The 24,654-nt window shown below is 43.1% G+C and overlaps 1 protein-coding gene across 2 annotated transcripts in view; it reads right to left on the minus strand.

Annotated features, from left to right (window-relative positions):
- The window catches only part of LOC139543722 (phospholipid phosphatase 1-like), a 36,551-nt gene that overhangs the window by 1,422 nt on the left and 10,475 nt on the right, over window positions 1-24,654 (minus strand). The window contains exons 2-4 of one of the 2 annotated variants that reach the window (XM_071350075.1): window positions 10,184-10,335; window positions 6,941-7,224; window positions 1,784-1,841 (exon numbers count right to left, since the gene is read on the minus strand). In XM_071350075.1, the coding sequence (XP_071206176.1) occupies window positions 1,784-1,841; window positions 6,941-7,224; window positions 10,184-10,335 (494 nt within the window). Of the gene's footprint in view, window positions 1-1,783; window positions 1,842-6,940; window positions 7,225-10,183; window positions 10,336-19,093; window positions 19,249-24,654 lie in introns of both variants that reach the window. The other variant, XM_071350074.1, reaches the window with a different exon arrangement.

Genomic DNA, 24,654 nt, shown 5'->3' on the forward strand with positions numbered 1-24,654 from the left:
GGTTAAAGTGCTGGCTACTGTTTGAAAGTGGTCTGGTCCATCATTGATGTGCGTGAGCTGGTTTTGCCACTGTGTTCTGGTGTATGTAAAAATCATTCTAATGTTGACGCTGGCAGCTGTGGGATCTTGCACACTCCTGTTTACTTAAACCGACTCTACTCTCTAACCGCTCTACATGGCAGCTTCTCAACTCTTGGATATTAACATACTCCACATACTGAAACTTCCAAAGTAGTATTTAACCAGCCTTCGTCTGCTGTTTTTACTAGGCCTGAAACTTCATATACAGTTAAGTGAAATTGATCATTTCTATCAATTATCAAAACAATATAACCTACTGTTGAACTTAGTCATTTCCACCTCATAATTATGGAATTTAGTTTCCAAATCCATGGCCATTTTGGTCAATGGGACGAAAGTCAACTTCACTCAGTAGTTCTGAATGCGTTTGTACAATAATGGGTGTGTCTATTCATTCATGGAAAACAAACCAGCGATGCTTCTTAAAATAGACTTTGGACTTCAGAACTGCTGTTTGGTCTTAACTCCCATTTGCTGCAGAAAGCTATGCCACCTTACCAAAAGTTACTGTAGGTAATGAAAGGGTGTATTGTGTTCAGCATTACTGTAACCCGACATCCTGTTTCTAAGATAAGCCAAAGGGACCCTCGTGTTCTGTGAGTCAGAGACCCAGCTCACAAAATACACTACTTTATTGACCATCCATAGCAACTGTCTACTCCCCAGTGCACTGATGTTTTGCTGCATTTTGAGTACCAGTATTCGTTGTACGCAATGGGCCTTTATATTTATCATCCCATGTTTCTGCACTGTAGTGAACTTGAGGTAAATTCAGTTCTATGAACCATGTACTACTGTATGTCAAGTATATCGAACAAAAATATAAAATGTTCCATACCCACAAAGCTTATTTTTTGCACGTTTGTTTACGTCCCTGTTAGTGAGCATTTGTCAAGATAATTAATCCACCTGACATTAAAAAGCATGCTCATTACAAGGCCACTCAAATGTGCAGTTTTGTTATAACTTGTGGGGGCATGCTGACTGCAGGAATGTCCACCAGAATTTAATTTCTCCAACATTATTTTAGAGAATTTGGCAGTACGTCCACCTGCGGGATCGTCTGAGACCAGCCACCCGGACAGCTGATGAAACGGATTATTTCTGTATGTAATAAAGCCCTTTTGTGGGGTAAAACTCATTCTGATTCGGTAGGCTTATGCCCAGTCATGTGAAATCCATAGATCAGGGCCTAATAAATATTTCCTTATGAACTAACTCGTTAAAATTGTTGCTTTTGTATTTCTGTTCAGTATATACTGTCTCTGCACTGCAGTAAACTCAGTTGGTCTAATGTAAATCTGATATACTTGCCGACGTATGTATCAGATTCGTGGTATTTTTGCTGCTTTGAGTATTAAATACTCATATAGAACACATCCAATGACCGTCTATAAATGTCTGCACTGTAAACTGTTAATGAATCTGATACACTTGAGCTGGGACGATAAACCAAAAATAATGGACATTTTGCAACAATTCATTACAATAAAACAACTTATAGGGCCCTACTAGAGAAATGTCAAGTTTTCAAATATCGGTGACAATTGATGGTTACATTTAAAGTAGTAGTTAAGGGTAATAAATTGGTGCACATTGTTTTCAATTTATCGTTAAAATTCAGTATATGGATTCTTGTCCATATCACCTAGCTCGATGATACATGAGTGCACACAGAGGAAACCCCATAGAGCATACTTACTGCCAGGAACAGCATGCAGTACATGGAGAAGGAGGAGTGGCCGGAGTAGAAGGACAGCCTGCAACACAACACACAATGGCATCATGGGATGGCTGTGTGCACTGGGGGGGGGGAAAAACACTGAAATAATTCACCCACCCACTTCAAAATTGGCTCGGTGTTGGTGATAAATCCCTATTCTGTTGAATAACAGAAACACACACTGGCAAAACTGACACACCCTTTTCTGGGTAATAGGGTTGGGCTGGGGAGGGATGTCTGCTGACGTCTATTATGGAGCACTGACTGATGAGGGGGGATGTTGAGACAGCATCAGTTGCCCTGGGCGGGCGGTTAGAGGGCCGCTACCCTAGCCGGCTTTAGTGTTTGCCTAAGTAGTGCTGCGCTGCCGAGGCATCCGCCCGTCCAGCAAATGACTGATAACCAGCTGGGGATAGCTGCAGGCCCACAGACAACGCCCTGGAGCCTGGTACCGAAGTGGACACTAGTTAGCGTTGGGAGAAAGCCTGACCATAGTGACCGAAAAAGTCCACAGCACTGTAACATAATCCACCAGCCTAATGTCATAACAATAGAGAGCTGTATACAGCTTCTCTAGTGGTAATGGGTGAAAACAGGTTAAGACATATCACACAGAGAGCCAAGAGAGCTCTAACTCAACTCCCTTAATTCAATTATCTTTATTAACCATGCGAGGACCGTACAGCAATGAGGGCAGACTGATAGATTGAACCCACAGGACCCAAAACCCCCTGTAAACCATTATAGGGGAATAACGTTGATTCACTGAGGGAGGTGTCCAAGTGTAAGGCACTTGGGACACACAAGCCACGGTTCTGACCGACAGCGGGCCTCATTTCCCCGAGAGAAAGGCTCACATTGCAGAAAGAGGAATTGAGAAGTTGATCTGACCTGCTCTCATCACCCGATCCACCAGGCAGTTATTTGTTCTATTAATGACTACCATCCCAAAGAAAACACCCAGAACCGGGCCCTCGACCGGGGAAGGGCTGCCATGGGAAACCAGAGCAACACTCAGGTAAATATGACCTGGGGCCACACGAGACTGGGAGAGCCCACCCAGGGATCATGGTAGAGATTAGAGTAGTCTGTATGGGGTATACTCAAGTTTCTAGGGTAACACGGGAGAGTCTTACCACATGAGGTAATGATACACCACATCCAAAGTGTACAGTCTGTATAGAGACAGCCAGCGAACACCACAGTCAAAGTGTATAGTCTGTATAGAGACAGCCAGCGAACTAACTATCGCCCACCACTGGTATGACTGAGGATGGGACAGACCGGCAGGCACTCCATTTACCTTTGTTGTTGGTCTATAATTGACAAGTCCTAGATGTAGATTTCAAAATCCAAATAAAGACAGACTTCCTCTCCTTCGTACATCTGTCTGTTTTCAAGTAGATGAAAAAGGAGGATGTTCCAATCTTGTCAGATTGAAATTTAGAGCGACTGTTTTACAGAATTTGGTTAGTGCCTATCTGATACTGGTAATTAATCTTGGTCTACATGGTGACAACGAGTATGCTTGGAGACCAGCTTTCAGTGAATGCTCGGAGAACCAGAATTCGTATGGAACTTCTAAACTCAGACTCACGTCCGGCTCTGGAGCAGGCTTGCAAAACTGGGTCTATTGACCTGGAAAGACCCATTTACCCAAAGGCAAATCAAGGTAAAACCATGGTTCCTAGTCCATTGCAATTAGGGCTTAAAGTAACCCCAGGTGTCCCAGTACAATGTAGGAGCTATAGCCAGGCAATAGACCTACTTCTGTTTATTCCAGTTTGGCCTTGACTCCCACAGTTATTTGTGGAATTGTAAAACATTGTAAGGGTTAAAGTACAGAGAGAGCTCTAGCTGAAGTCATTTCCCCCTGATAAGCAACCAGCCTAGTTGTCAGTGTCAGACACATCCCCTCAGTGAGTCTTTATAGACGATTTCCAGCTGAGCAGTTGTTCAACTGGGCACAGCCTGAATCCAAAATGGCTACCCTATTCCCTATATAGTGCACTACTTTTGCTATGGGCTCTGGTCAAAAGTAGTGCAGTAAATAGGGAGCCATTTGGGACACACTGGAAACTTCAAAGTGTGGGCTTGCCTTACTCAACAATGATCTCATGGTCAGCATATCTGAACCATAGAAATATAATATATTGGATTCTATTTCTAGGAACAGGACATAATCAGCAATAAAGCAGGAGATATTCTATTTCAGAGGAAGTATGATATAATTGAGTCAGACGATCTGTAACAAGCATCCCAGCTGGTCCAAAATCATTCCTTAACCCTTCCTTTGATGTTTGCAGAGCTGTAAAAGTCAATTTATGCTTGATCAGCAATGCTGTACGGTGGGTGTGACACAATTGCGGAGCCTCCGCGAGCTCTGTACCGCATCGCTGTGCGCCTCCCAAATTTTGTAACAATGCAGAGGGCTCCGTATAGCTCCGCATTGACATGATTGTTTGACGGTAGGTGGGGGCGGTACATCCTGTATAAACACCAACTTCCTTGACAACAAACATGGAGAACTTTGACAAAAGGCTATCCAACAAGTTCAAATAAAACATTTTATGATATCTCGTGTAGGGATTTCAATGACACAAAAATGAGTTTGAACTCCTGGAAAGAGATCGGGGAGGTAATGGGGGGTAAGATGCGATAAAGAGGTCAATGGCCGTGGAGGACAGAAGGACGCTGGCGCACTTTCAACAAATCTGATCTAACAAAGTGTTTTTTTGTCAAATCTGTCATGGTTGATGTGTTGTAACAGGCCCACAATGTGGTTACTAAAATTCGACTTGGATATACACTGCTCAAAAAAATAAAGGGAACACTTAAACAACACAATGTAACTCCAAGTCAATCACACTTCTGTGAAATCAAACTGTCCACTTAGGAAGCAACACTGATTGACAATAAATTTCACATGCTGTTGTGCAAATGGAATAGACAACAGGTGGAAATTATAGGCAATTAGCAAGACACCCCCAATAAAGGAGTGGTTCTGCAGGTGGTGACCACAGACCACTTCTCAGTTCCTATGCTTCCTGGCTGATGTTTTGGTCACTTTTGAATGCTGGCGGTGCTTTCACTCTAGTGGTAGCATGAGATGGAGTCTACAACCCACACAAGTGGCTCAGGTAGTGCAGCTCATCCAGGATGGCACATCAATGCGAGCTGTGGCAAGAAGGTTTGCTGTCTGTCAGCGTAGTGTCCAGAGCATGGAGGCGCTACCAGGAGACAGGCCAGTACATCAGGAGACGTGGAGGAGGCCGTAGGAGGGCAACAACCCAGCAGCAGGACCGCTACCTCCGCCTTTGTGCAAGGAGGAGCAGGTGGAGCACTGCCAGAGCCCTGCAAAATGACCTCCAGCAGGCCACAAATGTGCATGTGTCTGCTCAAACGGTCAGAAACAGACTCCATGAGGGTGGTATGAGGGCCCGACGTCCACAGGTGGGGGTTGTGCTTACAGCCCAACACCGTGCAGGACGTTTGGCATTTGCCAGAGAATACCAAGATTGGCAAATTCGCCACTGGCGCCCTGTGCTCTTCACAGATGAAAGCAGGTTCACACTGAGCACGTGACAGAGTCTGGAGACGCCGTGGAGAACGTTCTGCTGCCTGCAACATCCTCCAGCATGACCGGTTTGGCGGTGGGTCAGTCATGGTGTGGGGTGGCATTTCTTTGGGGGGCCGCACAGCCCTCCATGTGCTCGCCAGAGGTAGCCTGACTGCCATTAGGTACCGAGATGAGATCCTCAGACCCCTTGTGAGACCATATGCTGGTGCGGTTGGCCCTGGGTTCCTCCTAATGCAAGACAATGCTAGACCTCATGTGGCTGGAGTGTGTCAGCAGTTCCTGCAAGAGGAAGGCATTGATGCTATGGACTGGCCCGCCCGTTCCCCAGACCTGAATCCAATTGAGCACATCTGGGACATCATGTCTCGCTCCATCCACCAACGCCACGTTGCACCACAGACTGTCCAGGAGTTGGCGGATGCTTTAGGCCAGGTCTGGGAGGAGATCCCTCAGGAGACCATCCGCCACCTCATCAGGAGCATGCCCAGGCGTTGTAGGGAGGTCATACAGGCACGTGGAGGCCACACACACTACTGAGCCTCATTTTGACTTGTTTTAAGGACATTACATCAAAGTTGGATCAGCCTGTAGTGTGGTTTTCCACTTTAATTTTGAGTGTGACTCCAAATCCAGACCTCCATGGGTTGATAAATTTGATTTCCATGATAATTTTTGTGTGATTTTGTTGTCAGCACATTCAACTATGTAAAGAAAAAAGTATTTAATAAGAATATTTCATTCAATCAGATCTAGGATGTGTTATTTTAGTGTTCCCTTAATTTTTGTAGTGTATTTTGCCGCGTAACATTTAGAAGTTGTCCCTTTCAGGTTTAGAAAAAGTGACTGCTAAATGCTAATTCCCATTCGTACAAGCTGGGAGAATGGCTAACATACAGAAATCGATGGTGGTAGTCAAATTAGTTTTTAACTATAAGGCAGTTGATTGACGATGACAAGAACATGTATCGGGGGTGGCATCCATTCAAGTATTATACTCAGATTTTTACCTCAACATAGTGTGTGTAATACACATATAAACAATAGCCTAAATGTAGGCACATTTTGGGATGGAGATGCAGGTGGGAAAACAGCAGTCTTTTTACTTCATGCTATCTTGGCTGATCTATGTCAAGCACCGGGAAACAGACTCCAACATCTCAGAAGAGGTAAGGTCTTTTCACTACGCCAGTTGCTTGTAATTAGCTGGATGGCTATAGAGATTAGCCCTGAATTACTACGAGTAGTGCGGCGCAGACCAATTTATTGGATGCCCATGACAGCTACCCGAAGCGCAAGAAGTATGAATGCTCCGACTTCTGTGGAGGCTGCATTCACAGTAAATGCTGTACAGCCACTGCAGATGTCGGATTGACCATGTAAAGCCTTTTAGGCATAAGAAGGACGCTCCACCACTTCACTGCCTATACCTTTCCAGACTCATCAGATATGCCTAATACCCACCCGATCTGTAAACACTGAAGGGTTAGGAGGGCTGAGGGGAAGTTGTAGGGAGAAAAATTCAGCCCAGCTGTCAGTTTCCTCTCAACAACACCCACCTGGCCTCGTTGACCATGTGCGTATCCCCGGTGCAGGTGAAGTCCTCAATGTAGGCGCCTGCCGTGCAGTTGATCAGCTTCCAGTCGGGCTTGCACACGTCCAGGAAGTGAGGTCGCAGCCGACCAATCGAATACTTGGCGATGTCAGTGAGCGATTGGCTCATGGCAGCCCCGAACACGAAGGTGCCGATGGCTTTGTAAACACTGGCCACATACATGTTGCTGAAAGAGGACTTTGATTTGATGCGCTTTAGATAGACTGAAAGGCACTCTCCAAAGACCATCTGTGAGGAGAGGAAGTAGAGGTTAGATCACGTACTCATCCCTCACAGCTTAGAGTTACAAGTATTTGCACATTAGTATTGTAATTCAAGTCACAAAAATTACAGGTATTTTTAGAAGAATGTTCATCTGAGTGAATATATTATAAAGGCCTAACAAGGATGTCCACGGAGAAACATGTCTAAAGTAAAATGAGTAAAGGCCATTTTAAAAGGGGAATTATCACAATGTAGATTGAGACCATGAGTGCAACAAACGTGTCATTTAAACATTGTGGGCGGTTGGTGAGGTGGGTCTTTTTAAATGTCAAATAGTGTGACAACTTTCTGACTCACACCTCTCTACCACACTGTGTGACAATGGACCTGAAAGCATACGCAGTTCTGTGGGAGTGTATTTGCGTTCCCCTATCTGGAAATAGGCCTACAACATTATTAACATATGCTTACTACTGTACTCTACACGCTCAAGAGGTGGGCGTTGATCTGATAACGGTTGACTGTTCAACTGTTTAAACCTCAAAAGGTAATTACCACCATGACACAGATACCATCAAGTCATAACCCGAAAGCCTTTGTGTGTGAAGGAATGGTTGAGAAATTGTCTTGAGGATAGAGGGAGTCCCCAACTTTCATTCATGACCTATAAATGAGTTACATCCTGTGTGAGGGTTTCTACTTGCTGAGTACAATTACACTGGCTGACTGGAAATGTATGCGGACCATGGGATGTGAACCTTTTTGTCTTTTCCCATCAATTATAATGCAGCATTTGTCTGTTTTATGTCCATTTAATGGAACTAAAAAGCTTTTTGATTTTGAATGCTGCAAAAGAAGGACTTCGATAACAGCCACAACAAGGCTCCTAGAGTGCCTCATTTAGGCATTTTACTGATATCTATCTGGCCCATATTTCACAAAGTCTCAGAGTAGGACTGATGGTAGGATCAATTGTCTTTTAGACCAGGGGTTCCCAAACCTTTTCACTCGGGGGGCCTCCCTTCCAGCATTGGAGAACATCCAGAGCCCCTCGCGCATCATGTCTATTTCTATGGGCCCAAATATTGTTCATGACAGAAACTTCACACCCCTCGTTGGTGGAGAGAATTTTGCAGGTTTAAAACTTATTTCCTGCAATTCTACACATTTTGTCATGGGGTGCAAAGAAAATTCTTGCAATTCTATACATTTTGCCATGTCTAATGTGTATTCATGTGATACTTGACAAAAAAATTACAACAATATTTATGGGCTACAGAAAAAAAACATTAGTTGACTAAGGTATGCAATGACAAACACTAGCCAATTTCGAAATTGACCCTTGTGCATTTTTATGATTTCATAACATATATGGAATCATGTAGTAACCAAAAAAGTATTAAATCAAAATATATATTTTAGATTCCAACACAGCTTTGCACACTCTTGGCATTCTCTCAACCAGCTTCATGAGGAATGCTTTTCCAACAGTCTTGAAGGAATTCCCACATATGCTCAGCACTTGTTGGCTGATTTTCCTTCACTCTGCGGTCCAACTCATCCCAAACTATTTCAATTGGGTTGAGGTCGGGTGATTGTGGAGGCCAGGTCATCTGATGCAGCACTCCATCACTCTCCTTCTTGGTCAAATTGCCCTTACACAGCCTGGAGGTGTGTTTTGGGTTATTGTCCTGTTGAAAAACAAATTATAGTCCCACTAAGCACAAACTAGATGGTATGGCGTATCGCTGCAGAACGCTGGTTAAGTGCACCTTGAATTCAAAATAAATCACCTGCAAAGCCACAAAAGGGCTTTAATACATACAGAAATACTCTGCCGCCCCCCTCCGAAGATCCCGCAGGTGAAGAAGCTGGATGTGGTCACCCCTGCCGGATGTGCGCCACCCATGCCGACCCTTCGTGCCCCCCCCCCCAGTTTGGGAACCACTGTTTTAGACTATGATGACAGGGGGACCTGATCCTAGATCAGCACTCCTACTCTGAGATGCTTTGTGAATACGGGCCTCTGTGCTTTGAGTTGGACTATCTAGAAACGTACTAACTAGACCAGGGGCGTGCATCCGTATGTGCCATCGCGCGCTTGTTGATTTTGTCCGTTCACACCAAACGCGATCAGGACAAGCAGGTTGAAATATAAAAACAAAAACTCTGAACCAACTATATTAATTTGGGGACAGGTCGAAACACATTAAACATTCATGGACATTTAGCTAGCTAGTTTGCTGTTGCTACCTAATTTGTCCTGGGATATAAACATTTGGTTATTTTACCTGAAATGCACAAGGTCCTTTTTTTCCTGGATCTTTGTGGAATATTTTTTACTCCCAACAATTAATCCACAGATAAAAGGGTACTTATAAAACCAAGTTCTCTTTTAGCGCCTGGCGATGCATACGCTCGTGAGCAGTTTTTAATGAAATGATTGAATAACATGTGTAACTCACACGGGCGGTGTGCTCAGCATGTTAGCCAGTCAGAATACTGGCCCAGAGTCTAGCGATATCTCAGGAAGGCAGAGGGAGGGACAGTTTGGCCATTCCTATTGTATCGTTCAGATAGAGACTGAGTAGACTTATGGAGGGGTCTTTGTTACTGGGACTTTAGGTCAACTGCCATGGTCTGATACGTTTGTGATCTACGAGCACATAGAGAAGCAACTAGCAAGAGTTGGGGATTTGTTTGCTTTTTCAGTTCTCAAGTGATACTTCGATCATCTCTAAAATATGCAGTTCAATTTACAAATCAGATTATTAGTTTGCTTGGGGGGAGCATGATGCTCCATTTGTTTATTTTCACACAGACAGTGTGAGAACGTGATTAATGAAGCCAAGAGGTTAAACTATACACACACACACGTTGCTACAGTGATGCATGTATATCATAAATTAAATGACAAGCGCTAAGACTGGGAAAGGAAGAGAACGATAAGTTATCGAGTGAACATAAAAACAGGTGCACTTACAGTGAGTACTGTGACGGGTATCATAACTCCACCTAACAACTGATAGGATATGGTGTCTTCTTTAAGAGGGTACTTGATTGAGTCATCGTTACAGAAAAATCCACGTTTGAAGGGATTGTGTAGCGGTGTGAGTATTGCGAATGGGAGTCCAGCTAGCAAAAAGCAAAAAAACAGAACAAGAGAAATCGGTTAGGCGAGTAGGCACTAAACATCCTTCTTAACCCGCCTCTCCGTATAAAGTCAATGCACACCTGTCTAAAGGCGTCCGCATGCTTCCCGGACGAAACAGTTCAGTAGAGTTTGTGCATATATTATGGCAACATTTTGTGACGTTTTTGTTCGTTTCAGGGAGTTTTTTGTTTTGTTTTTTTTGGAGCCGAAGTATATGCCCCTTCATCGGTGATTGGTCAACAGTAGGGATTCTTCAAGAAAGTCTGTCATTCAACGAGGCATGACTCGTTTTTATGCACATTCTTTTAAATGAAGAATACTGCACCAAACATCTTGGTTAGATGGGTTCAGTTGGTAGAGCATGGCGATTGCAACGCCAGGGTTGTGGGTTCGATTCGCATGGGGGATCGGTATGGGGAAATGTATGCACTCACTACTGTAAGTTGCACTGGATAAGATCGTCTGCTAAATTACATAAATATCTCGTTGGCATAAATGTCAATTAATGACAGATTTCTTGAGTTAGATTAATTCTGAGTATGCGAGCACACTTGTTCGGTTCGGCTAGGCAACAGCCAAACTGAAGCATGCTGACGCCTTAAGACTGACAGGAAGAGAACATTCAGAGAGGAAAGTCAAGACATATCTAAGTAGATATCTAAACATCGCATGCTGTCAGGAACATAAGGAATGAAAAACATTGTGGTTAGAGAGTTGTCATGGCAACAGCCCCTACTCACTTCCGTGGTGAAGAGATGGTGTTAATGGAAGAACAAACCATGCCCAAATTATTCCTCTGCACTGATTCACAGCCTTAACGTTCACAGCCGTTTCGTGCTTGAGTGCAGTGGACTGGACATGCAATATGACAAGTAGTTGTCCATTCCACAACAACTCCCAATAGTGCTTGTTCACTCTTCATCTAAGGACACAGCAGGTCATCCTTTTGGAAGTGAGCGATTTTTTTTTGGGGGGGGGGGGGGATCTCAGATTGTTCTGGCAATTCTCATATAGAAACTTCATTAGGAGGAAAGATGTTTGACCTGCCTTTCTACATTTATCACAAACCATTTTAAAGAAAATCATGAAAATCATCAGTTTGAGGCTTTTTTATACCTATACATGCCTGCTATAAAAATAACTTAGGATTCACGAATCCTACAGTTCTAAAAAAAAAAAAAAAAAAAAAGGGCCAATTATGGCCACTTTCATCATGATTTTCTAAAAACATGTTGTGATATAAATGTTTAAAAAGCAGGTCAAACATCATTCCTCCCAAACGAAGTTCCTATGTGAGAATTGCAAGAACAATCTGAGATACAGAAATATTTTCCGCTCCACTGGCGATGAATCGCCCAAGTGACTCGGAGGAAGATTCACCTGGTTTCAATGTTAGTTACATAAGAAACTTCACAATAGAGTTCACACTACACACAGTACGGAAACTGTATTTGCTTCAAACGTGCTGTGGAAGAAGTTTTTGTTAGACCTTTATATATACAGGTAAGTCAATTAAGAAAATGTTTTAGTAGTTAGTAATAAACACAAAACTGTAAAATCCCACACTGCTAGCTCTGCAACACACATTGACCAAAAGAAAGTAGAAACTGGGCATGTAGAAAGACCCCCCCCCCCCCCAAAAAAAAATAGTTGACGTTAATTCACATTAGTATGCAAATACTCTCCACGACTGATCTAAGAGGTTGTTTTTCTGGATGTTATCATAGTCCGATCATGCTACTGTCATCACAAAGGACCCCAGAACAGTCTGGCTGTCAAGGACTAAGAGGAGAAACTGGTCCAACACAGAGTCAAGTGACAGATTCACTCTCGCTTTACAGACCCACTGTTCCTTAGAGCGAAAGCTGCATTGTGAAGCACCACAGTTTGAAAAATGTTGCCAAGCAACAGGTTGATGTATATATAAATAAATCAGAGTGAACCATAAATAGTCTTGTCCAGGGGACTGGAGTGGAGATAGTAAACAGAAGCAGTGAGACTTATGTATGGGACTCCAGTAGATTATGACAGATTAAGTATAGGTAATGGCAAAAAAAGGTCTAGAGTCTGTGTACACGTTTTACTATACCTGTGAGTACCAGAAGTTCTCACAAACATGGAAAACCAACAAAAATTCAGAGAAGTGAGGGCATTTTGCCAGTCCTCAATTGTAAAAAGGCTATAAAATAGCCTTTTAGGAGTTAGGATAATTGAAAATAGGATTTTGAATGGGAATCAATTGTTGGTCCTCAAAAAGTCCTCACAAGTATAGTGAGACATAGTTGTGTGTGTGTGTGTGTGTGTGTGTGTGTGTGTGTGTGTGTGTGTATCAACATACTCAAATCAGAGTGTTCCAGGAAAGTATTCCAGTTATTTTTGGACAGAGAAAGTAAACAGTGTTTGTTCCAAAGCCTATCAACAGGATCCTCAAGTTTTAATAACATCTCTACATCCAAAGCTCAATAACAAACACGTTGAAATTCTTCTAAATCTAATTTCTGTGTTAGCAGATAAACCTTAGGATCAATTATGTTTTCTATTGCCAAAGTTGGAAAAAGTGGTTAAGGGCAATTCCACAATAACGTAATTGCGCCAAGACTCAATGTATGCCAAACAAAAAACACAACTTTTGATTTCAAAGTTTAACAAACCATTAAAAAAATTCTATGCACAAAGACTACTGTTAACAATTTATACTGAACATTTTACAAAAACACATTTACTGGAAGAACTGTGCAGATGCAAAGTTTGGTAACAGAATTTTGGTAAAAACTCCCATGTTTCCAAAAACTCTTAAATCTACTCCAAATTAAGATTTAACGATGTCTACAGAAAGAATAGGGTTTCACTGATGACATGACACATTGACTTTGAAAAAAAATCTCTTTTGGTTATTGAACTACAGTAAGTGAACTGGATTTATACCCGGTAACGGAATTTCATCATGGGTCCCTAATCTGTAGTACACAGAAATGTATAATTATGGATATGGTGATGGTGATGTATCCTAAATAGGTACACAAAAAGGTATAAATATGCAATATCCTTCTTTGCATATTTGGGTATTATTCTACACACTGGCTATTATTTTAAATGAGCTCTGCCCCCAAACAAGACCAAATTTGAACCAATTATAGATGTATTTGTTTCTCAAGTAGGGGACATCAAAGTACAGCACAGTAGAGCACAGCACAGAACAGTAGAGTATAGTACGAGTACAGTACAGTACACTAAATTACAGTATAGTTCAGTACTGTACAGTAGAGTTCAGTACAGTACTCAACTCTAGAATGCTCTACTGTAACAAACTCTACTGTACTTTTCTTAACTGAACTATACTTTACTGCGCTGCCCAAACTTGAATATCCAACTGTGGTTTGTGACCACTATGATTTGTCATTGTAGCCATATCAAATTGCAGGCATTATGTTACGGATTCCTCGGAAATTCCATTACCGATTTGGTAAATGTTTTTAATCACTTAATCATTTATAAACAAAATAAATATTAGTAAAAACACTAAACTAGTTGATAGTAGGGATGCACGATATATCGGTGAGCATATCGGAATCGGCCGCTATTAGCTAAAAATGCCAACATCGGCCCGATGTCTAGTTTAATGGCGATGTGCAAAACCAATGTCAAAGCTGATGTGCATACCTATATAACGTAGGTACATGACGTAATGACGCCACGTAAAATGTAGCGCTACACGTGCAACACAGCATTCCTAACCTAGCACACAATGTTTGCTGTGTGGATCGAGCGATCAACAAATCGAGCAGTCATTTGAAAGAGTAAGAACATTTCAGCGAGACAACTCAAAGGCGAAATCCATTAAAACGCCAAGATAATGGAATTCGTTGCCCTTGACAATCAACCGTTCTCTGTCGTGGGCAATGTTGGCTTTCGCCGACTAGTCAAGCACCGATACACACTACCAAGTGCGCTATTTTTCAGATGTTGCCCTACCGGAGTTACAAAGTAATATCGTCACTGCTATTAGCTTCACGGCTGACATTTGGACCAGCGATATCATGCGGAGTCTGACAGCACAGTGGGTCTTCGAGGATTTCGTAGAGGAAAGTTGTTCTGCATGCTCATGAATGTGCTGGTCGTCATACCGTTGCTGCCATTTCAATGGCATTTCAGAACATGTTTGAAATTTGGAAACATGAACACACCAGCTAGCTCCATTCAAACAACTGACTCGAGAAATAAGCTCATCAACTGTGCCTGCAGCAGACGTGATACCCTCTGTCATGGCATTGAAGCGCCTGCTCAACAAAACTGCCGACACAGGCTGTGAACAAGCGATTTGGTGGCATTCTCTCTTTACTGTGTCGCCACCATGCTCGATGCTATGTACAAGGACCGCTACGTCGATGCAGACAAGAAACAGGGTTTACGTGAAATGTTACATACACAGCTGGACAAGGTGGAAACGGACACAGTGACAGTGCGCACTGAGGAAGAGGCTACAGACAGAGCTGAAACTTCACTGCTTGACATGTATGATGAAATCCTGTTTGAGAATGAAATGACTGAACAAATAAACATAGAAACAGCACAGCAAGTAAGTGAAAGAAATAGGTTTTGATTATGTTTTACTGGTAACGGGGACATGCGTAAATGCCAACAAAATAAATTTTTGGTCAGTGTGGTATGTGTGTAACCTTTAACTAGGCAAGTCAATTCTTATTTACAATGACAGCCCACCCCGGCCAAACCCTGATGACACTGGGCCAATTGTGCGCCGCCCTATGGGACTCCCAATCACGGCCGGATGTGATACAGCCTGGATTCGAACCAGGGACTGTAGGGACGCCCTCTTGCACTGAGATGCAGTGTGTGTGTTAACTATTTAACTGTACTAGAATGCTTAAAAAGGCCGCTAAATATGTAAATATCGGTATCGTTTTTTTGACAAGGAAAATATCGGATATCGGTAAGAAATGTAATATCGGTGCATCACTAGTTGATAGGTCTACCTTTACTCGTTAGTTCTGTGAACTGTGTAGCTTCTGTGAACTTTCCCTCCTAATGAGGGAGAGATATTAGAAAATATCTTAAATATATGTTGTTGTTTTTTTGATAACGGAATTTCAAGGCACATAAAAGGCAATGTTTCATAAACTCACAGAAGGCCGAAAGATGCGTTCAAAGTGTTGATAGTAGTTGGCAGGGGTCTTCAACATTGTGTTTTATATGTTCTCTTTTCCATCTGTTTGACCAGAAATCAAAGCCTTTGCTTATTCCAAATTTGTACAATGGAAAATGGTTGTAAACTGTTCAGTGCCTTCGGGAAGTATTCAGACCCCTTGACTTTTTCCGCATTTTGTTACGTTATAGCCTTATTCTAAAATTGATTAAGTAAAACAATTGTCTCAGCAATCTACATATAATACCCTATAATGACAAAGCTAAAACAGGTTTTTAGAAATGTTTGCAAATTTAAAAACAAAAAACAGAAATACTTTGATATAAGTATTCAGACTCTTTTCTATGAGACACTTTGCTATTGAGCTCAGGTGCATCCTGTTTCCATTGATCCTCCTTGAGATGTTTCTACAACTTGGAGTCCACCTATGGTCAATTCAATTAATTGGACATGATTTGGAAAAGCACACCTGTTTATATAAGGTCCCACAGTTGACAGTGCATGTCAGAGCAAAAAGCCATGAGGTCGAAGGAATTGTCCATAGAGCTCCGAGACAGGATTGTGTTGAGGCACAGATCTGGGGAAGGGTACCAAAACATTTCTGCAGCATTGAAGGTCCCCAAGAACAGTGGCCTCCATCATTCTTAAATGGAAGAAGTTTGGAACCACCAAGACTCTTCCTAGAGCTGTCCGCCTGGCGAAACTGAGCAATCGGGGGAGAAGGGCCTTGGTCAGGGAGGTGACCAAGAACCCGATGGTCACTCTGACAGAGCTCCAGAGTTCCTCTGTGGAGATGGGAGAACCTTCCTGAAAGACGACCATCTCTGCTGCATTCCACCAATTAGGCCTTTATGGTAGAGTGACCAGATGGAAGCCACTCCTCAGTAAAAGGCACATGACAGCCCGCTTGGAGTTTGCCAAAAGGCACCTAAAGACTCTCAGACCATGAGAAACAAGATTCTCTGGTCTTATGAAACCAAGATTGACCGTTTTGGCCTGAATGCCAAGCGTCACGTCTGGAGGAAACCTGGCACCATCCCTACGATGAAGCATGGTGGTGGCAGCATCAAGCTGTGGGGATGTTTTTCAGCGGCAGGGACAAGAGACTAGTCAGGATCGAGGGAAAGATGAACGGAGCAAAGTATAGAGAGATCCTTGATGAAATCCTGCTCCAGAGTGCTCAGGACCTCAGACTGGGACGAAGGTTCACCTTCCAACAGGACAACGAGCCTAAGCACACAGCCAAGACAACGGAGGAGTGGCTTTGGGACAAGTCTCTGAATGTCCTTGAGTGGCCCAGCCAGAGCCCGGACTTGAACCCGATCGAACATCTCTGGAGAGACCGGAAAATAGCTGTGCAGTGACGCTCCCCATCCAACCTGACAGAGCTTGAGAGGATCCTGCAGAGAAGAATGGGAGAAACTCTCCAAATACAGGTGTGCCAAGCTTGTAGCGTCATATCTAAGATGACGATGCTGTAATCGCTGCCAAAGGTGCTTCAACAAAGTACTACGTAAAGCGTCTTAATACATATGTATTTTTTGTTATTTTTTATGAATTAGTTTTTACTTTGTCATTATGAGGTATTGTGTGTAGATTGAAGAGGGGGGGGGGGGACGATTGAATCAAATTTAGAATAAGGCTGTAACCTAACAAAATGTGGAAAAAGTCAAGGGGTCCGAATACTTTCCGAAGGCACAGTATGTCTTAATTTCTCCAAAATAGACTCTTTGCTTTCGTTTGACATGCTCATATGAACTTCACATTGGTGCTCATGGGTTCTTTTACATGGACATGACCTTAAACTAGCAAAGGTCATCGAAATTGCCAAAGGTATTCAAAACAATTATTATAAATGCAACAGTTGGACAATGGATGAAGATACTCCAAACTTTATTTTTTTAAATAATCCATCAGATATTTTACTGCACGGACAAATAATGAATGAAGTTTAGGGGTTTTTGTGGGAATTCTGGTATTGTAAAACATAAATGTTCTTATTGTATGAAGTATTTTACATATTTTGTGTTAAAATAAATAAAATTATGTGCCTCATTTGCAGAAAAACACTGGGTGTATATGCATATATTCATTAATTAACATAAGGGGGTTTAACAGGGCTGCAACCTTCCAGCCACTTGCTACCCCACCTGCACTCCCTGCGCCGTCTACACTGCCTCATTTATTAATGTTGTCACATTCTCTTGCATAATTCAACAAGTGTGTCAATAGCAGCATACTCTCAGATGTATTTTTATTTTTAAATCACACGCTTGGCTTTAGATTACACCCATCTAAACTTACTTTACGTTGTTTGTGAGATCCGACATAATATTCAGTACAATCTGCGTGTTAATTTTCGGAAGTTTTTCATTTCAGCGCATGTAATTTGTAAACATTTCAACTATTAAATTATAACTTTTTTCAATTCCACAAAAAAAAACACCCATCAAAATAAAGTCATTTTTCTTCTCTTTCTTGTGATGTAAGTGTCGAGACGGTACGTTAAATCCCAGACAAAACTTTAGCGTATTCCATTAAACCATGACAGGTCATTACAAACAGTTCCGCGGTCGTAACGTTAACGGGAAAAATTTGATAGGCACAAGAGTATGAAAGCGTCGCAGGAGTAAAATCAAGCCAGCGAGATTGAAGTGACAAGTGGATTTTGCACCGCTCAAACACAGGAAATAGATGGCTGAAATCGACAGATCCTGAGGTAGGCGAGGCATGCTCGTTCCTAGTTAAACTTTAAATCACGTTTGAATGGCCTAGTTAACAGGGTAACATAATAAAACCGCTTGACCACAGGGGTTTGCTAGTTTCTCTCAGGTCTAATCTCTAATCTCTTTTTACATTTCAGTCATTTAGCAGATGCTCTTATCCAGAGCGACTTACAGGGACTGCATTCATCTTAAGTGCTATTACATGCTCTTTGATATTCAACCCCAGAACACCCTTCCTGTGAGTCGCCTGCAAACACCAGGACTTCCTCGCTGATCCGTTGGACTCTAAAGGCCTAATGTTGACTAAAACTTCTCTGTAGCTCGTGTTGTAAAAGCTTCTCAGGTGACTGAAATGACATGTGGAAATCAGGATATGTGAAATGAAAATGAGGACATGGGAAGGGGAACTCATTGTGGACTGGACATCCTCTTTTGAGTTAACACAGTTGGCAAAGCTGGTTGAAGTAACAGGATTACAACCGGTTTATAGGGTTGTAATGGCATCAACTAGTTTTGCTTACTGGGTATGACCTTGTTGAACTTAACCCTTCGGTTCAGACACCTAAGCTCAGTGGACATCCTCCCTAATGTTGAGGCCTTACTGATACGATACGCATCATGACCAGGGGTTTAACATAAGAACTAAATGGAACATCTTTATGTGATACGTATGTGTATTATTTCAATGCGTTTAACTTTTCACTGAGATAGAACAACTGCCTGTTTGTTAGTCATTGTGTAGTACTAACAGTAACAGAGGTGCATTGGTAATTTTGTACGCTGCTGTTCAATGTTTGGTCAGTTAAAATCTACGAAATATCTTGGTTTGTCAATTCTACTATTGTTACTTACACAGCAAATGGGCAGAGCGAAGCCCGCCGTGTAGAGCACAATGGAGGTGACTGTACTCTGGTGGAAGGGGTAGCTGATGCTGTCATCATTACAGAAAAAGCCCCTCTGATAGGGCTTGATTTTGCCCAAGTTAAAGGCTGCCAGGGGCAGTCCCCCTGTGGATGGAGAGAGGAAGTAAAGGGGTTAACTTTGTAATCAAAAAATATCACATTTAAATGTAAATAGTGATATGAGGAATAAATACACAGTGAATAACGAATAAAAGAATATGGCTATATACAGATAGTACCAGTACCGAGTCAATGTGCAGAGGTACAAGGTAATAAAAGGAATGTCCCTTTTTCAGGACCCTGTCTTTCAAAGATAATTCATAAAAATCCAAATAACTTCACAGATCTTCATTGTAAAGGGTTTAAACACGGTTTACCCATGCTTGTTCAATGAACCATAAACAATTAATGAACATGCACCTGTGGAACGGTCGTTAAGACACTAACAGCTTACAGACGGTAGGCAATTCATGTCACAGGTATGAAAACTTAGGACACTAAAGAAGGCCTTTCTACTGACTCTGAAAAACACCAAAAGAAAGATGCTCAGGGTCCCTGCTCATCTGCGTGAACATGCCTTAGGCATGCTGCATGGAGGCATGAGGACTGCAGATGTGGCCAGGGCAATAAATTGCAATGTCCTTACTGTGAGACGCATAAGACAGCGCTACAGGGAGACAGGACGGACAGTTGATCGTCCTCGCAGTGGCAGACCACGTGTAACAACACCTGCACAGGATCGGTACATCCAAACATCACACCTGCGGGACAGGTACAGGATGGCAACAACAACAACTGCCCGAGATACACCAAGAACGCACAATCCCTCCATCAGTGCTCAGACTATCCGAAATAGGCTGAGAGAGGCTGGACTGAGGGCTTGTAGGCCTGTTGTAAGGCAGGTCCTCACCAGACATCACCGGCAACAACGTCGCACAAACCCACCGTCGCTGGACCAGACAGGACTGGCAAAAAGTGCTCTTCACTGACGAGTCGCGGTTTTGTCTCAACAGGGGTGATGGTCGGATTCGCGTTTATCATCGAAGGAATGAGCGTTACACCGAGGCCTGTACTCTGGAGCGGGATCGATTTGGAGGTGGAGGGTCCGTCATGGTCTGGGGCGGTGTGTCACAGCATCATCGGACTGAGCTTGTTGTCATTGCAGGCAATCTCAACGCTGTGAGTTACAGGAAAGACATCCTCCTCCCTCATGTGGTACCCTTCCTGCAGGCTCTGACATGACCCTCCAGCATGACAATGCCACCAGCCATACTGCTCGTTCTGTGCGTGATTTCCTGCAAGACAGGAATGTCAGTGTTCTGCCATGGCCAGTGAAGAGCCCGGATCTCAATCCCATTGAGCCCTTCTGGGACCTGTTGGATTGGAGGGTGAGGGCTAGGGCCATTCCCCCATCAAAATGTCCAGGAACTTGCAGGTGCCTTGGTGGAAGAGTGGGGTATCTTACAGCAAGAACTGGCAAATCTGGTGCAGTCCATGAGGAGGAGATGCACTGCAGTACTTAGTATCTGGTGTGGCCACCAGCTGCATTGACTGTTACTTTGGATTTTCACCCCCACTTTGTTCAGGGACACATTATTCCATTTATGTTAGTCACATGTCTGGGGAACTTGTTCAGTTTATGTCTCAGTTGTTGAATCTTGTTATGTTCATAATATTTACACATGTTAAGTTTGCTGAAAATAAATGCAGTTGACAGTGAGGCCGAATGTATAAGTAGGGGTAACAGGATAAATAGACTTAGCTGTAGCAGCAGCGTATGTGGAGCAGTAGGAATGTGTGTGCGCTTATGTTATGAGTGTGCGGGCGTATGTAGCCTGTAGAGTTGAAGTTTACATACACTTAGGTTGGAGTCATTAACTCGTTTTTCAACCACTCCACAAATGTATTGTTAACAAACTATAGTTTTGGCAAGTTGGTTAGGACATCTACTTTGTGCATGACACAAGTCATTTTCCCAGCAATATTTTACAGACAGATTATTTCACTGTATCACAATTCTAGTGGGTCAGAAGTTTACATACACTAAGTTGACTGTGCCTTTAAACAGCTTGGAAAATTCCAGAAAATAATGCCATGGCTTTAGAAGCTTCTGATAGGTTAATTGACATCATTTGAGTCAATTAGAGGTGTACTTGTGGATGCATTTCAAGGCCTACCTTCAAACTCAGTGCCTCTTTGCTTGACATCATGGGATAAACAAAACAAAAGAAATCAGCCAAGACCTCAGAAAAAAAATAGTAGACCGCCACAAGTCTGGTTCATCCGTGGGAGCAATTTCCAAATTGAAGGTACCACGTTCATCTGTACAAACAATAGTACGCAAGTAAACACCATGGGACCACGCAGCCATCATGCCGCTCAGGAAGGAGACGCGTTCTGTCTCCTAGAGAGGAACGTACTTTGGTGTGAAAAGCGCAAATCAATCCCAGAACAACAGCAAAGGATCCTGTGAAGATGCTGGAGGACACAGGTACAAAAGTATCCTATATCGACATAACCTGAAAGGCCGATCAGCAAGGAAGAAGCTACTGCTCCAAAAACGCCATAAAAAAAGCCAGACTACGGTTTGCAACTGCACATGGGGACAAAGATCGTACTTTTTGGAGAAATGTCCTCTGGTCTGATGAAACAAAAATAGAACTGTTTGGCCATAATGGCCATTGTCATATTTGGAGGAAAAAGGTGGAGGCTTGCAAGCTGAAGATCACCATCCCAATCGTGAAGCACGGGGGTGGCAGCATCATGTTGTGCGGGTGCTTTGCTGCAGGAGGGACTGGTGCACTTCACAAAATAGATGGCATCATGAGGTAGGAAAATTATGTGGATATATTGAAGCAACATCTCAAGACATCAGTCAGGAAATGAAAGCTTGGTCACAAATGGGTCTTCCAAATGGAAAATGACCCCAAAGCATACTTCCAAAGTTGTGGCAAAATGGCTTGAGGACAACAAAGTTAAGGTATTGGAGTGGCCATCACAAAGCCCTGACCTCAATCCTATAGAACATTTGTGGGCAGAACTGAAAAAGTGTGTGCGAGCAAGGAGGCCTACAAACCTGACTCAGTTACACCAGCTCTGTCAGGAAGAATGGGCCAAAATTCACCCAACTTATTGTGGGAAGCTTGTGGAAGGCTACTCAAAACGTTTGACCCAAGTTAAACAATTTAAAGGCAATGCTACCAAATACTAATTGAGTCTATGTAAACTTCTGACCCACTGGGAATGTGATGAAAGAAATAAAATCTGAAATAAATCATTCTCTATTAATCTGACTTTTCACATTCTTAAAATAAAGTGGTGATCCTAACTGACCTAAGACAGGGAATTTTTACTTGGATTAAATGTCAGGAATTGTGAAACTGAGTTTAAATGTATTTGGCTAAGGTGTATGTAAACTTCCGACTTCAACTGTGAGTGTGTGTTGGGATGTCAGTGTAAAGACATCAGCATGCTTTAATTCAGCTGGCGCCTCGCCAAACTTGGCTAGCCAAACCGAATGAATGTGCTCGCATACTCTTAAAAAGACCTTCGCTAGAAGAAATTGAAAAAAAAGCAGCAATAGTACTGTTTGTCCATTTTGAAACGCAGTAGCCAGTATAAAAATTGTCCGGATTAATCTAAGATAACTCAAGAAAGACTCAAGAAAGCTGTCATTAATTCTAACGTTTTTTTGTCGAGGAGATCTTAGTTGCGCAATTTTGCATCTGACTAGGATGTTTGGTGCAGTATTTGAAAGACTGTGCATGAGAACGAGTCGTCTCTTGTTGAATGCAACAGGCACTTCATCGAAGAATCTCTACTGGTGACCAATCGCCGAGGAGGGGGCGTAGACTTCGGCTACCGACTTCGGCTACCGACTTCGGCTACCGACTTCGGCTTGCCTCTAGGAAAAAAATGGTGCCCGAACAGCCGGGAAAAACCCTTACCAAAGTCCAAAACGAACAAAAAAAAAACATAATAATATATATATACACGCCATTTTCCGAAATGTTTCAGCTGGGAAGCATGCGGACACCTTACGTATGTGTGTGGGTTAGAGTCCAGTGTGTGTGTACAGAGTTAGTAAAATAAAGGGTCAATAAACTAGTCCGAGTAGCCATTTGATTAGCTATTTAGCAGCCTTATGCCGTGGGGGTAGAAGCTGTTAAGGGTCCTGTTGGTTCCAAACTTGGTGCCCTGGTACCGCTTGCCGTGCGGTAGCAGAGAGAACAGTCAATGGCTTAGGTGGCTGGAGTCAGTTGTTGGGGGGGCCTTGCTCTGGAAACCGCCTAGTATAGATGGCAGGGATCTCGGCCCCAGTGATGTACTGGGCCGTACTCACCACCCTCGGTAGCACCTTGCGGTCGGGTGCTTTGCAGTTACCGTACCAAGCAGTGATGCAGCCAGTCAAGATGCTCTCAATGGTGCAGCTGTATAACTTTTTGAGGATCTTTTTAGCCTCCTGAGGGGAAAGATAGTGTTGAGTGTGGACCATGTTAATTCCTTAGTGATGTGATTAGCACAGAACTTCCAGCCCCATCGATGTAGTTGGAAGGGCGAGCACGCCCTTCCCCTTCCTGTAGTCCACGATCAGCTCTTTTGTCTTTCTGACATTGAGGGAGAGGTTGTTGTTCTGGCACCACACTGCCAGGTCTCTGACCTCCTCCGTATAGGCTGCCTCATCATAGTCAGTGATCAGTCCTACCACCGTCATGTCGTCAGCAAACTTGATGGTTTTGGATTCGTGGGAGGCCACACAGTCGTGGGTAAACAGACTACAGGAGGGGCCTAAGCACACACTCCTGTGGGGCCCCCGTGTTGATGGTCAGCGTAGCGGATGTGTTGTTGCCTACCCTCACCGACTAGTGGTGGCCTGTCATGAAGTCCATGATCCAGTTGCAGAGGGAGGTGTTCAGTCCCAGGGTCCTGAGCTTGGAGGGCACTATGGTGTTGAACACTGAGCTGTAGTCAATGAACAGCATTCTTACGTCGGTATTCCTTTTGTCCATGTGGGTGAGGGCAGTGTGGAATGCAATAGAGATTTTTTCATCTGTGGATCTGTTGGAGCGGGATTTGAACTAAGAGTGGGTCCAGGGTGGCTGGGATGTTGGTGTAAGCCATGACCAACCTTTCAAAGTATTTCATGGCTATATTTGCGAGTGCTACGGGGCAATAGTAATTTCGACAGGTTACCTTGGTGTTCTTGGGCACGGGGACTATGGTAGTCTGCTTGAAACAAGTTGGTATTACAGACCGGGTCAGGGATAGGTTGAAAATGTTTGGGAAACACTTGCCAGCTGGTCAGTGCATGTTCCGAGTACACGTCCAACAGGGTTGGGGTCAATTCAGTCTTTACTCAGTCAATTAGGAAGTGAATTTACATTGTTTTGAGGAGTTTTGGACTTTGACTTGAATTGAAAATGGAATTGACCTTAACCCTGCTACCTATAGCCTACTAGCCAGCCACAACCAAACCTTCCAAGCTGCTCTCTCTTTTCTGTCTGGTATCTA

The sequence above is a fragment of the Salvelinus alpinus genome, chromosome 18 (genome assembly GCF_045679555.1).
Source record: "Salvelinus alpinus chromosome 18, SLU_Salpinus.1, whole genome shotgun sequence".
NCBI lineage: Eukaryota > Metazoa > Chordata > Actinopteri > Salmoniformes > Salmonidae > Salvelinus > Salvelinus alpinus.